This window comes from Ochotona curzoniae, unplaced genomic scaffold (assembly GCF_017591425.1).
Source record: "Ochotona curzoniae isolate NIBS_2020 unplaced genomic scaffold, NIBS_Ocur_1.0 contig_517, whole genome shotgun sequence".
NCBI classification, from domain to species: domain Eukaryota; kingdom Metazoa; phylum Chordata; class Mammalia; order Lagomorpha; family Ochotonidae; genus Ochotona; species Ochotona curzoniae.
In genome coordinates this window covers 2,857,478-2,871,043 of record NW_024466454.1, presented here as the reverse complement: position 1 = coordinate 2,871,043, position 13,566 = coordinate 2,857,478, and the positions used below count along the sequence as shown (strand labels likewise).

The 13,566-nt window shown below is 43.1% G+C and overlaps 1 protein-coding gene across 1 annotated transcript in view; it reads left to right on the top strand.

The window, feature by feature from the left end:
• The window catches only part of SPON1 (spondin 1), a 279,261-nt gene that overhangs the window by 124,008 nt on the left and 141,687 nt on the right, over nucleotides 1-13,566 (top strand). The window contains exons 4-5 of the mRNA XM_040989073.1: nucleotides 5,644-5,717; nucleotides 10,879-11,001. Coding sequence (XP_040845007.1) covers nucleotides 5,644-5,717; nucleotides 10,879-11,001 — 197 coding nt within the window. The remainder of the gene's footprint in view (nucleotides 1-5,643; nucleotides 5,718-10,878; nucleotides 11,002-13,566) is intronic.

Genomic DNA, 13,566 nt, shown 5'->3' with positions numbered 1-13,566 from the left:
AGTCACGGAGCTCTTGTCTGTACATAGAGCATTAAAATTGTTTCTACCTTTCTTCCGGCATGAGCATATTAATCTGAGCTTTCAGGGTTCCTGTTAGCTCTAGGACACAGTTCCATTTCCTGAGATCCACATACAAACACATAAAAGACAGTAAGTGCCTGCATTGTGGCAGGCACACAATCACTTGATGAATGTGAATCCACAGTCAAGTTAGTGCTTCACATCCTTGGAAAACAGAATAAATGCAGTTGGCCTCACCACCTGCCGCTGTTACCATGACTATGGTCTCAATATTTTATTCCCAAATCTTCCCAGAGTTAATTCTCTCATTCCTAGATTGGAGTAAATATTGTTGGTATAAACAAAGCTACCTTTATGCAAAAGATCCCTGAGATCGTGGTGGATTTTGTAAAGAAGTCCAGAAACTGTGTAGTGATGAGATTTTTCCTGGCATTGGGGAAGAGGTTAGCAAAAATGGTGTGGGGAGCACGCACTCAGACCCTACTTGGGCCAACCATTCCATGTGCCCAAAGCAGCTGACCAAGGTAGTGCCTTTGCTCCTCCCCTGACAAGTGAAGGTCATGACCAGAAATCATCCGTATCAGATGTAATAATAGTGTTTGGCCAAGCACTGTCATGTGCCTGGCACTTTATAAAGGAACAATATTTGAATAATGGCAATGAATGGCCACCATACACCATTGACCAGTGGCAGTGGGCAGTGTACTATGGTGGGAACTTCCATGTCCTGTCTCTTCCTGGTTGGTAACCTTGACACTGAGCAAGTCCTTTCATGACCTGATTTCTCCAAAGTGCTTTCATTTCTGAGATTTTCTGCTCCTTGGGAGCAGGGATCACAGAGTTTTCCATCCCAAACCCACAGCTTAGTAAATTCCAGTTTCACCTCAACAGGCAAATTCCCCAAGGGGAAAAAAAACCAGCAAATGAATAAATTTTCAGGCAGAAAAGAGCCCTGAAGAGATGTAGGATGACATTTCTGGAAATACTCGCTTTAGATTTAAAAGAAAAACTTTTGAAACGATTAGTGAATTATTTAGGACCTCAATATTCCAAAGCTAACATTCTGAGAAATTTAATTTAGATTTCCTTCACACACACTCTTTGATAAGAGCATTCAGTATATAAATGCTATGTAACAGGATTGCCAAATTGCACTGCAGAATGGGAAAAATGTGTCATCTTGAAATGCTAAGGGAATTCTACTAACAGCTTTCTCATTGTGTAAAGCTATTATTTTTCTGAGCTATAATATGATTTATAAACCTCCACTGAGATTCATACTTTTGATGGGACTAGATTCAAAGTAAAATGCATTTTCTCAGAATATAAAATCCTCTCGGGTTGACCAAATGAGGAATGAAAAGAAACATCTTCTGCAACCAAGTGTGTAGTCTTGGTCTCCACTGGGAGCTCTGTAGATGTATGCTGGCTTTCTGAAGAACTCTGGGCTGTGCTCACTTCGCTCGCTCACTTTGCCCCTTTGCCCTGGCAGCATCAGCTACTGCGGATGCTCACTTCGACCCTAGGTCCAGTAGGCCCAGTGCCTCCCACGTGCATTCACCCCATCCTCTCAGACTTCTCTTGAGTTCCACGGCCCTTGTTCTCGCTGCTCACTGATTTGGCCCCCACCACACTCATCTCAGTTCCCTCTTTTCCCCAGGACCTTGAATCCCTGTATTGGAATAATACTAACACCTATAAAATAGGTAAGATGCAATCCCTGATCTTGAGAGGTTTGTAAAATACCACAGGGGGGTAGAAAAGCAAGCGGCTATTTACCATCCAGGGTAACAGGTGCTATGCTAGAAATTTCCAAGATCTTGGACTCTCATGAGGAAAGATGCTCCATCAATCATTCTGGAGGAGGAAACACCTTAGCTGGGCATTCATTACAGGTGGCATCTTGGAGTGCGTGTGAGTGTGCATGTGTAGACACCCATGTGCACATGTGTAACACAAGCAGGCACAAAAGGAGTCTGGGACAGAGGTCAGGGCCTGAGAGCATGAAGGTAGATGGACAGCATGGCTGGAGAGCGGCATAGAAAGAGTGCTCAGAAGGGATTATACAAACATGAAGCCAGATCACAGGAGCTATAGGAGAACAAGACGTGGTTCCTGCCGTTGCACTCCCCCACCCCCACAACAGGATTTGAAACCCAAGAGTGGGTACCAAGGGCTTTTCAGGGAGCGTGTTCATGAGCCAGGCTCCCTAGTTTCAGATTTCCCTAGTGTTTCCCTTGAGATGCTTCACTAGACGTAAGGGAAGTCAGTTTGCCGTAACCTCTTTTGTAATAATGCCTTGTAAAGCAAAGGTACTTTACATGAGTCTTTACAAAGTTTGCGAAATGTTTACTAAACAAAAACTATCCACAGGTTTTAAATGTTTGTAACCAAATGAGCTTAACTTTTAATTCCCTTTCTGTGATTCTTTGAAAATGTTTGTTTAAAAGGCAAAAACAACAAGGAGGTAAGAGACGGAGATCCTCGTCAGCTGGTTCATTCCACAAACAGCTGCCAACAGCCAGGGCTGGGCCAGGATGAAGCTAGGAGCCAGGAACTTCAGCTGTCTTGATTTTCCACCTGGGTAGTAGGGGTCCAATTATTACATCATCTTTCATTGCTCTCCCAGGTTGATTAGCATGGAACTTGATCTGAATCAGGGTTTCTGGGACTTGAACCAGCACTCTAAATGGGCTCAGGGTTGCATGCAGTAGCTTAACTCTGCCACATTGCTAGCCTCTTCCATGAACTTTTTGAAATTTCCTTTTATAGGAAAGCATTGGAATCCTTTCAGTCATTCTGAGTATAAGGTAGACCTTGCACTTTGGAGCTAGACAGGGTAAACTCTAAAACACTGGCAAGCTACTGAACCACCCTGCAGCCTGCACCCTGCACCCTGTTATATTGGGCAGAGCAGAATGCTGGTCTGGGGCTAAGTAGAGAGTCCAAAATGGCTGTTTCCCTGGACACCTGCCAGGGCCCAGACACCCCCATCCAGGAGAGTCCAGAATACCCTGCATGGATCATGTAAGCTTTATCAAAAATGTCTGGAATAATCTATAGGAACAACCAGGCTTGTCTCAGCCTGCCTGATGAGTACCTTGTGCTGTATGTCGTACGTGTGTGCAGAGCAAGAAACGCCTGCCTTCATCTTCCCCCACCCCCTCACCTAGAATGGATAAAAGCCCAGTGCTGTCTACCCTAGGTGGGCATTTCCCTCACATGGTCACCCCGCCCTGTGGAAGTGGTCCCAGACCATCTCCTGTGAGGGAATGATTGATCAGATTCTATTTCCTAATAAAACCCTTTGCTTAGACTAATAGCCTCTTCCCCTCTCTCATGCGAGTCCAAGCACCTCTGAACCTAACAGGAATCAGACAGAAGACAGAACTATCTGGAAGCATTGGCCAAATCTGTCTTAAACAGGTTCACATTGGTTTGTAGTCTTTACTCATGTCACTCATCCAGCATTTTGCTGTGGAATGTTGATGTGTTAGATTGTGATGATGCCCCTGATCTATGTTCTAGCTTTCTAATGCCTGAAAAATCCTGAATCCAAAACACATGAGGAATTTGAGGACCTGTAATATGCACAAAGTGTAAGTTATATAAGAGAAATGTACATGAAGTACCCCCATAGTACAATAACTAGCAAATAGAGCTCAGAAATTATATGGATTATGAAACAGAGGAAGTGACCTGCCTTTGACTTTTTTTTTTAGAACATCAAGGGGTGAAGGAAACTAAAAAAAAGTCATAGAGGAAATACATTTTTTCCTGTCCCTGCTCTCTCAAAATTTTTATAATCCTATTTTTTGGTGAATGTGTCCTTTCCCACCTCAAGGAGTTTATGAAAGATCCTTTTTCTTTCCCCAGCGTCCCTCTGGAGTAGTTAGCTCCTAACTACTTTCCACTCAGTTTGGCCACCCCTTCTGAGGAGGCTTCCCCCACCCCTGTGCTGTGCTGTCCCACACTGCAGAATCTTTACGTTGCTCAGCTCTGGTTACACTGATTGATTGATTGCTTGATTGATTGATTGATTAGCTGTGGGTTTGCTTGCCCACCCCTACTGTGTAATAAATTTTGAGAATAGGACATGGCATCCCAGGACTGTGGCTGAGCACCTCCCTCAGTACCAGGTACTAAGGAGCCCCAACATCTATTTGTTGAAAATCAAAACAGGAAGACAAATAGAGGAGGAGACTGCTTCAGTGGAAATGAGGAGGAGACCTTTGGTTGAAGCAAGAATGTGAGGCCTGGGCTGTGTGTCACAGGGCTCGGCCCTTGCCCTCTGTGAGGATCCTTAAGGACTGGGCACCACTGTGAAAGCACTCTGGCAGAAGGTAGAATGCCTAACTAACCAAGGGCTTTCTCATTGGCTTTGAGGTAGAGATGAATGTTCATCTCTTGGCCCAAGGAAACTATGCTGCTTAATGACCAACAGGATGGATAAATGATCAAAGTAGTTTTATATGGACAGGAAGCATATTTCATTCCCTTATTTCAACATCTTGACTCTCTTGGGTGGGGAAGGACTGTAAAAACACATCTGTAGGCTGGTCTGCATTGTATTCTTTTGTGTGACTGGATACAGAGTAGACATTTCTTTGGAAAGTCATCCTGGCTGAGGCCCAGACCATCAGGAAATTGCCTCTGTGCTCTGCAGATTCATGCACACAGGGCCCATTCCTGGGCTGGGGATCATGTGACAGGGGGCAGATGGGGTGACTCTGGCAGTCAGTGTAGTCAGCTGTAATGGAGTCAGGGGATCCCTTTATCTGGTAACTAGGGCAAATCGAAGTGAAAATTACCTTCTGATTGAGTAGCATTGCTGAAGAAAATCAATAGAAACAGCTCGAAATTTATTGGCACCATCTCAGCTTTAAGTGGTGTAGATTTTCAAATTACCAAAACACTGGTTTTCAGGATTCATCCTCTCCCAAGGCCAGACGAAAGCAAATAAACAAGTGTGGGTTAGAGGACAAGCAGGCTATCTGTGTGATCCCAGATTAAAGAGAAAATATGTACTGGCCAAGAGTAAGTAATTTTTCGACCTCAAAATATTCTTGCCAGATTCTAGGAATCGTGTGTTTGACGTGTTTTAGAGAGAGAGAAACAGCTGAAGCTGTCTGTTCAGAATGTAGGAGACAAGTTTTGTCTAGACTTTCAGGAAAGATAGAAAATGACATTTTCAGAACAAATCAAAATATATTTTAAGTTCCTTTTTTCGCTTCACAAAGGGGACTTGACATGCTTCTATGATTTGAATTTGGTTGATCTATAAATGGCTTCAATAGCTTAATAGGAAAAGTGGAGTAAAATGAGCCATTGAGAAAAGTTACTGAAAATGTTGTTCACTTCCTTCTCTAAGTAATATTACCACCAATAACAGTTGAGGAACTAGTCTTGGGTACTAGCCAAGTGTGGGCTAAAATCTTGATATGCATTTTCTGAGTTCTTATAACAACCCCATCAGACAAGTGTTATTATACCAAGTTTCCAATGAAAAAACAAAGTCATCCAGAATAGGGATGACTCATCCAAAACTACGCACCTATAGGTGAGCAAGCAAGCATCTAAAGCCATCTTCCTGACCACCACACTTGTCTTCTTTCTCCACAGGGCCAGCATCGTACAGAAACGCATTATTTATTTTCAAGATGAGGGCTCTCTGACGAAGAAACTGTGTGAGCAAGGTAAGACTGAGCCTGTGGGACAGGGTCAGGCAGGTGGAAGGTGGCCTACTCAGGACGAGCTTCCTGCCGCAGGAATGCACGCGATCGCGCTTCCCGAGTTCCTCTGGGCTCTGCTGCCTCGCACAGCTCTGATGTTTAATCTGGCTGTGTTCTGTGGATAATTGGATCCGCCTTAAGCTCTAATTACTCAGTCTGATTCCCTGGGTAGGAGATAATGTACCTTCTATTGGTGTCGTCGTCTTATTTTTGTGAAACAGTGATTATTCTGAAGAGGTTCCCTGGAATAATTCACAGGACTTAATTAAAGAATGCACAATTGTGTACCTTAAAAAGTCTATAGTGATTCTCTGGGGGGAAAAAATCACCAGCAGGAACTTGGGTGACATCTAAATAACACAGAGGTTTTTCTCCAGGGAAAATGGAAGACAGGGATGACGAGAGGACATTGACCTTGAGATGTCAACACATTCCAAGGTTCACGTCCTTAGCTTTACAAGCTCATACAGTCCTCCGCCTTTGGATGAAGGCGTTCTGATAAAGGCTCCGGAGATGAACTAGACTGGGGAGATTGGAACAAGAGCCTGTCTTCAGATCAGGCCTGAGTGATTCTTCCTCTGCCCTTCGTGGCCAGATGACTATATATGCAGAACAATCCAGTGCCTTTGGCTCATAGAAAATTCTATCTGTATAAGTGTTAGTGATTGTGATCCACACCCACAAACTTGTTTATTAATGCACTGTTTAAAAAAAGGCAAGATCTTAAACATCTGAATATGTTTGGGAGTCACTAAATAACCAAGTAAAAATAGAACAGGTTCTATAATCATACAGCTTAACTCACTTTTATTCATTTTCACAGAATTTTTTATTTTCATTCAGAGCAATTTTTTAAAAAGAGATAATCCTCTCTAATGAATTATATACTACTAAGAAAAAAGTAAAGCTGATAAAGTTCTTCTGGAAAGATAATAATAGTAGCTAATATTTTTGGAGAGCTTGCTACTTGCCAGGCACCATTCCAAGCACTTCTATGCGTGTGATCTGCACAACAGCTCTACGTGGTAAAGGTATTATGTAGTCCTCACTCTAGGTGAGAAGCCCGAGGCACAGTTTAAGTGAATGTCTCAGCATCTTCCAGCTAGGAGCAATGGGCAGGACATGAAGCAAAGGGCTTTTTCATCAGATCAACCACCCCAATTCGGGTCACTTGCATCCTTGCTTTGGCAGCTAGAATAGAAACTGAATCCTTGATGGAAAACTACATGGCCAGCACAGAGACGGCAAAGGAGACGGCAAAGGGTGCCCTGCCTGAGGGCCATTCCTGCCATGGGTGGAGGAGAGAGTGCAAGAGCCTCCTTCTCCACCTCATTCCTTTTTGGGAATGTGCCAGTATTCAGTTATTCGAGTTCATTCGGCCTTTCTCTAATCAGGGAGCATCTCAACTATCTTCTGGACATTTCCATTCCTGCCTTCGCTCCCGTGGGTGGAAGACCTGCATGTGTTCTAGAATACATGTTTCCGGGCCACCTCCTGATCTGCCCCCAAAGATGGCCCATCACAACCATGATGGTGTGGTTTTTGTCCAGGACTTGAGGGTTCTTAGGAGACGTTTCACTGATACCTCCTTTGTACTGGGAAGCCTTATGTGAGCCGTAAACATGCTAAAAATCTGCAGCTACAGTGTCCACAAGATGGCACGGCAAATCTCTGTCTTGCTATTACCCATGAAGCAGAGAGGTAAAATGACTAATGTGTACACAGAGGCCACTTCCAATGGCAAGTTAGTGGACAACAAAAGGCCCATCAAGACCTGCACCGTAGAACCTTGAAGTGGAGTTGGACAACATCCCTAGAGATAGCAGATGCTGGAAGAAATCTGTCAATTAGCAAAGTGGGTCCCATTCAGAATGTCTGAAAACGGAAGCATAGAGCAAAGGGATGTTTTAAATGTGTGTGCTCACTTCATTATCCTTAGTGCCTGCATTAAAATCTGTACACGCTTTGCTTCCTTGCTGAATCACATCAAATCTATCAAGGAAGGGGAGAGAGAACCTTGTGTCATTTTTTTCCCCAATGGAAACCATTAATCAATAGGGGAATAATTAAGAGCTGCACAAATAAAAAGCAATGACAATCACCATTTTTTAAAAAACAACACAAACATTGAGTTATAGTTAGCAGCAGAGAACCACAAACTGTTCACAAAGGTAGCCTGTATTAAGCCTATATACACACACTTTCATGCCATGTCACAGAAAGAAAGGAAAATGAAGGGAAAGGCAGAGAAGGGAAGAAAATTCTACGCAAGGAAGGGATGATGAGGGAAAGAAGGAAAAGAAAAAAAGGAAATCAATAACAGAGAACTTGCAAGGAAGCCAGTGGATTCCGAGTACAAATGGCAAGAAGGAGCAGCTGAGGGGCTGCACCGTGAGCAGCAGGCACCTTGCGCACAGCCGCACAGGCCGTGCTGTGCTGAGCCTGTGGTAAGGTCACATTTGGAATGGCCTCTTGTCACTGCCCTCCTTTGTTTATTTGCCGCTTGCAAATCTGATTCATTTTTCAGTAGGCTTTTCCTCAGTAAGAAGTACAGTCATGTTTATTGCAAGACTTAAAAATGTTATTTTTAACCCATTTCTTTGAATTTTTGGCAATATCTTCAAGTTTATGACCGATATATAAGTGCCCTTTTGATAATTATGGCAAGACTAGCAATTGGCCTTATTTTGGCTCTTCTGGAGATGGCCATTGCCCCATTTACCCATGCATGGTAGTTAAAGCTAAAAACTCCAGTGTGTATCTCCAAGTCCTGAATCCCTTTTTTTTTTTCAAAACGGATTTGGGATTTTACATTACAGTTGACCTTAGTGGAAATACATGATGACAGAATCATCAGGAGGTTTTGATTCATACTTCCTTTCCTGGAATACATTCCATGAGGCTTGCCCTTCACTTTCATTGTGGCTCACACAGAAATCAGATCTGGGCTCCTTGCATATCTGGCTGTGGGTACAGATTATGCTCAGGTCACTTCAAGAGTGAAAAAAGTAGGCAATTATTTTTAACTAATTTTTATGTATTTGAAAGGAAGAGGTTAAAAAGGAGTTGAGAGCTTCCAGCCACTAGCTGCGTTCCCCAAAATGGCTGCATCAGGCAGGGCTGTGCCAGATTGAATCCACAAGCCGAGAACTTCTTCTGGGTCTCCCACTTGGGTACAGGGGCCCAAGCAACTGTGCCATCCTCTCCTGCTTTCATAAGCACATTAGCGTGAAGCTGGATTGGTAGTACAGCAGCTGGGACTCAAACCTGCCAATATGTTGGCACAGGCAAGAGGCTTAACTTGCTATGCCACAATTATAGCCCCCAAACAATAATTTCTATTTTAAATGGTTGCATTCCTCTTTCTTGCATTTTAAATGGTTGCATTCCTCTTATCTAGAAATACTGGAGCTATGTAGGAAGGTTATTTTTATTGGAAACATTTACAGAGAGGGCAGAAAGATCTCTCAATTAGCCACAATAGCTGGAACTCAGCTCATCTGAAGCCAGGAGCTTCCTCCAGGCCTCCCATGTGGGTTCAGGGTCCCAAGATTTTGGATTATCCTCTGTTGCTTTCTTAGGCTATAAGTGGGGAGCTGGATGGGAAGTGGAGCAACCAGGACACAAACTAGTGCCCACATGGGATCCTAGCACATGCAAGTGGAGGATAAGCCAATTGAGCCATTATCCCGGGCCTAGGAGGTAATTTTTGAAAGTCACCATTTTCATTTGGTAAAAGCAGGGAAGAAATGAGCAAAAAGAAGAAGAAGAAAAAAAAAAGCTCTCTCAGTTAATGTTTGTGCAGACAGCTCCAAGGAAGTTCTTCCCTGTAGTAACTTAGGCAGAAGTTAAGGGCTTTGTACCCAAAAAGATCTGAGTCCATTTCTTCCTGTATACTGACTAACCCTCTGAACTTGAGTTGGTTACCCACTCTGCCTCAGTTTACTGGTCTGTAAAATGAGAACAAACCTTCTACCTCCTATGATTATTTAGTTTAAATGAGACAGTATACGGAAGAGGCTAGCACATACAAAGACCCAATACACTGCAGTTATTACCAAATGTCCATTCTTTTACCCCTATCCTATAACCCAAAATTTCTTTCTTTCACTAGTTACTAATTTCACATTTTCAAACCAAATGAGCCCAGCGAATTCTGGAAGACTTGTAAAATTCTTATCCTGAAACTCAATGATTTTTATATTCTTTGTTGCAGCTCTTCATACAGTACTTAAGAATAAATGTCCAACTTGCAAAATGGCATTTATGTTCATACTTCCAGGGAACAGAAGAAAAGGCAGTTGAAACATGCCATGCCTGTAGTCATTGTTTTCCTATTGCAGGAGGCAGAGCATGCTAAAAGCAACAGGGCACAGTTAGGGATGTGGGTTTGACAATCAGAAATGCTGAGTTTATTCATGTAATCTTTTTCCCCACTGATGTGCTATTCACAGCTAAAAATGGAGGCAGACAGGGAACCTTGTTAAGTTTCTCTTGCCTGCTTCTATGCACAGACCTAAGCCTGAACTTGGAATTTCCAACCCCCCTCCCTTCCCAGGAAAGTGTCTGAAGGCCTGAGACAGGGTAGGTACTCCATACATCCTCCCTAGCCCCACCATCAGTCATTCCTTAGATCTCTGCTTGCTCTCGCCATTCTCCAAAGCCCTTGCTCTTTCTAATCCTGGTGTCTTGACCCTAGAGAATGCCTCCTAGAGAAATGCTTAATATTCTTAATAGATTTTGGTAAGGAAACCATGTTATACGAGTGATGAGAAAGGAGGCAAGGACCCAGACAGGGTCACTGAGGACATATCATCCTTGGTTTCCCCCTGCAAAAAAAACACCATCTCAAAACTTCTGCCTTCTGCCTCCCACAGATCCCAGAGCAAAAACTCTGAATTTGATTTTTGTTTGTTTATATTGTTTTTGCAAAGTATAAATGCCATGCTTACAGGTATACAAAATCCTTAATAGTTCATACACTGACTGGTTCCGAGTCTTATTAGTCAGTGAAAGCTACCGTTTGTCTGCTTTTCCAGGGGATTAAGAATAGAGCAAAGCCAGGATAGTGCTGCCTTACACACTGCTCATAATTGTTTCCTAACTTGGTGATATCCTGTTTCAGATTCCACTTTTGATGGGGTGACTGACAAGCCCATCTTAGACTGCTGTGCCTGTGGAACTGCCAAGTACAGACTCACATTTTATGGGAATTGGTCCGAGAAGACACACCCAAAGGATTACCCCCGTGAGTAGAACCACAGTCATTGCTTTATGGGTTGAGGATAAGCACATTGCTGGTTGTGAGATCTGCTAGCTGACGTATGGCATGCCTCTCATTTCTTTCTTTCACTACTTACTAATTTCACATTTTCAACCCAAATGAACCCAGCAAATTCTAGAAGACTTGTAAATGTGGTTGATGAAACACACATTCCAAGCAGATATTCATTAAGACAAACGTGAAACACACATTCCAAGTAAATATTTATCAATACGGACAGGAATAATAATTGTATACTGTTGACTTGCTGGCATAGGATTTGTTGGAAGTTTATCTTATGATTTTTCTCTTTTAAAAAAACTCATGAATTGAACATTTGACCTGGTAGCTGAGACTCTAGTCAGAAGTCTACTTCCTGTACCAGAGTAACTGGGTTTGAGACCCAGCTCTGCTCCTGACTCCAGCTTCCTGCTAATGTGCATCTTGGGAAACACCAATGATGGCCCAAGTGGTTGGGTCTCTACCACCCATGTGGGTGGGAGGGAGACCTGGACTGATTTTCTGGCTCTGGCTTGAGCCCCCACAGCCACTGTAGGCATTTGCAGGCAGTGAACCACAAGATAAAGAGCCTTTCTCTCTGTCTGTCTCTCTGTTTCTCCCTCTCTCTCTTTGTCCCTCTCTCCCTCTCCCCTTCTCCTCTCCCCCCCCTCCCCTCTTCTCCCTCTCCCCATCCCTGTCTCTTCCCCTCTCCATGTGTGCCTCTATAAATAATGAATGGATGAAATTCCTGATGTCTTGCCACTTCAAGTCAGGGTTTAGTAAGCTTAGTCTTCTGAAGCAACTCTACCACTGAATTACACAACAGGCATATTTGTGCTGGAAATAGCTGGCAAAGAGACTTGCACATGCTCAGGCCAAGGTCAACACATATTGAACATATGGGACATATTCAACCAGGCCAGCCACTAATTATCAGTCAGTACACCCTTTCCTCACAGATTCATCGTGGCCAATTCCAATGCCAGTTTGAGTGTCGTCAGGGGGAGTCCAAACTGTAACTTGGGCTCTGTAATCAGTACCCTATCAACTGCCTTTTATCATATATTTATTTCAACAAATACCCAATGTTTGCTGAATTAAACTAATGTGTGCTAAGCCCTGAGAAGACTCAGTCCAGACCAGAACCTCCCTGGTCCGGATATTCCACCCAGAGGGTAGTCCAACATTGTTTGACAGATCCAGAGCTCTATTTGTTTAGTTTTATCCACGGTACAGGCAAGACTTGGACCTTTTGACTCTGGGAAGTAGCCTGATCCACCTCAGCTGATGTGGGAGATGCGCATGAACAAACTTAGACTCTACCTAGCGGGTAGGGACTGCAGGGTAATCACTTGGAACAAATCTCCACAGCTCCTATCCACAACTCATCTTTCATGAGTTTCTTCTCATGCCAGTGTCACTTCCCAGAATTTAGAGGGTGGTAGTAGTGGGAATAAAACCCTGTTGTATCTGGTTAAGGGATCAAATCAAGCCTAAATCTGTGGCATTGGGAGGAGGCTTTAATAAGTGTAACAGATGTGCGTGTTCACTTCCCCCAGGGATGTTGCATTGTCAGAGTATGTTACACTGTCCTAACTTTTGGCTGGGAAAATTTGGTGGTATTACAGGATAGCATTCATCACATCATACGGTAATGATTTCTTAAGGAATCTTTCTTCCCCCACTACATGGAGAGGTCCTCTAGGACAAAAGCTGTGACATGCACATCTTGGATTCTTGGTACCTAGACGAGCTTGTCCTCAGAGCGGTGTTCACCATGACCTAGGAGGCAGGTATAAGCTATGCTTAGCTAGTGAAGAGCAGGGAGTATGGGCCACCTTTTTCTCAGAGGAAAAGAAATGAATTTGTACGCTTTAGGAGCAGATTCATTTAGGAGGGCACAGACAGAGTCTGATCAGGACCTGGAAAGTTCTCTGTTCTCAAAAGTGATTTCTATCAACCCTGGATAATAGGTGTGTTTCCTCTTGCCACGGCATTAATGGTTATGTCTTGGTAACCTGCCCTTGTCATCAAGCCCAGAGACACTTCCCCACAACAGTGCAAATTGGCAAGTGCTATGTCCATCTCTCCTTGATCCATTAGGCAGCCAATACTTCATTTGGTCCACAGGAGTTTCATGAAGGTGGTGCTGCAGATTTTTCACTCTCATCTCAAGATCCCTTTTCCATGTTTAAGTACATGAGAATTCCACATGCCTGTGTGCATTCAGAGTATATCAATGTTCACCATTCCAAAAATCAAAGCTGAGAAATACACGTAATTTTCAAGTAACATATAGCAAATCATAACAAGCTCATTCCATATTATTGTAACATATCTTACGAGAATATATCTTCCCCCCAAAAAAAACAAATTCAGTGAAAAGAATGTCATCATTTTACATTTTTTGCAAATATCCTTAATGTTTGGCTTAATAGAAAACATCTGGATTCTAACTTGCTTTTGTTTCTGCATCCAACTTATTGTGGTATATCTGTTTGGTTGAAGTTTGGGACGAAAATTCTTGCTCATACAGATGTACAATGGAAA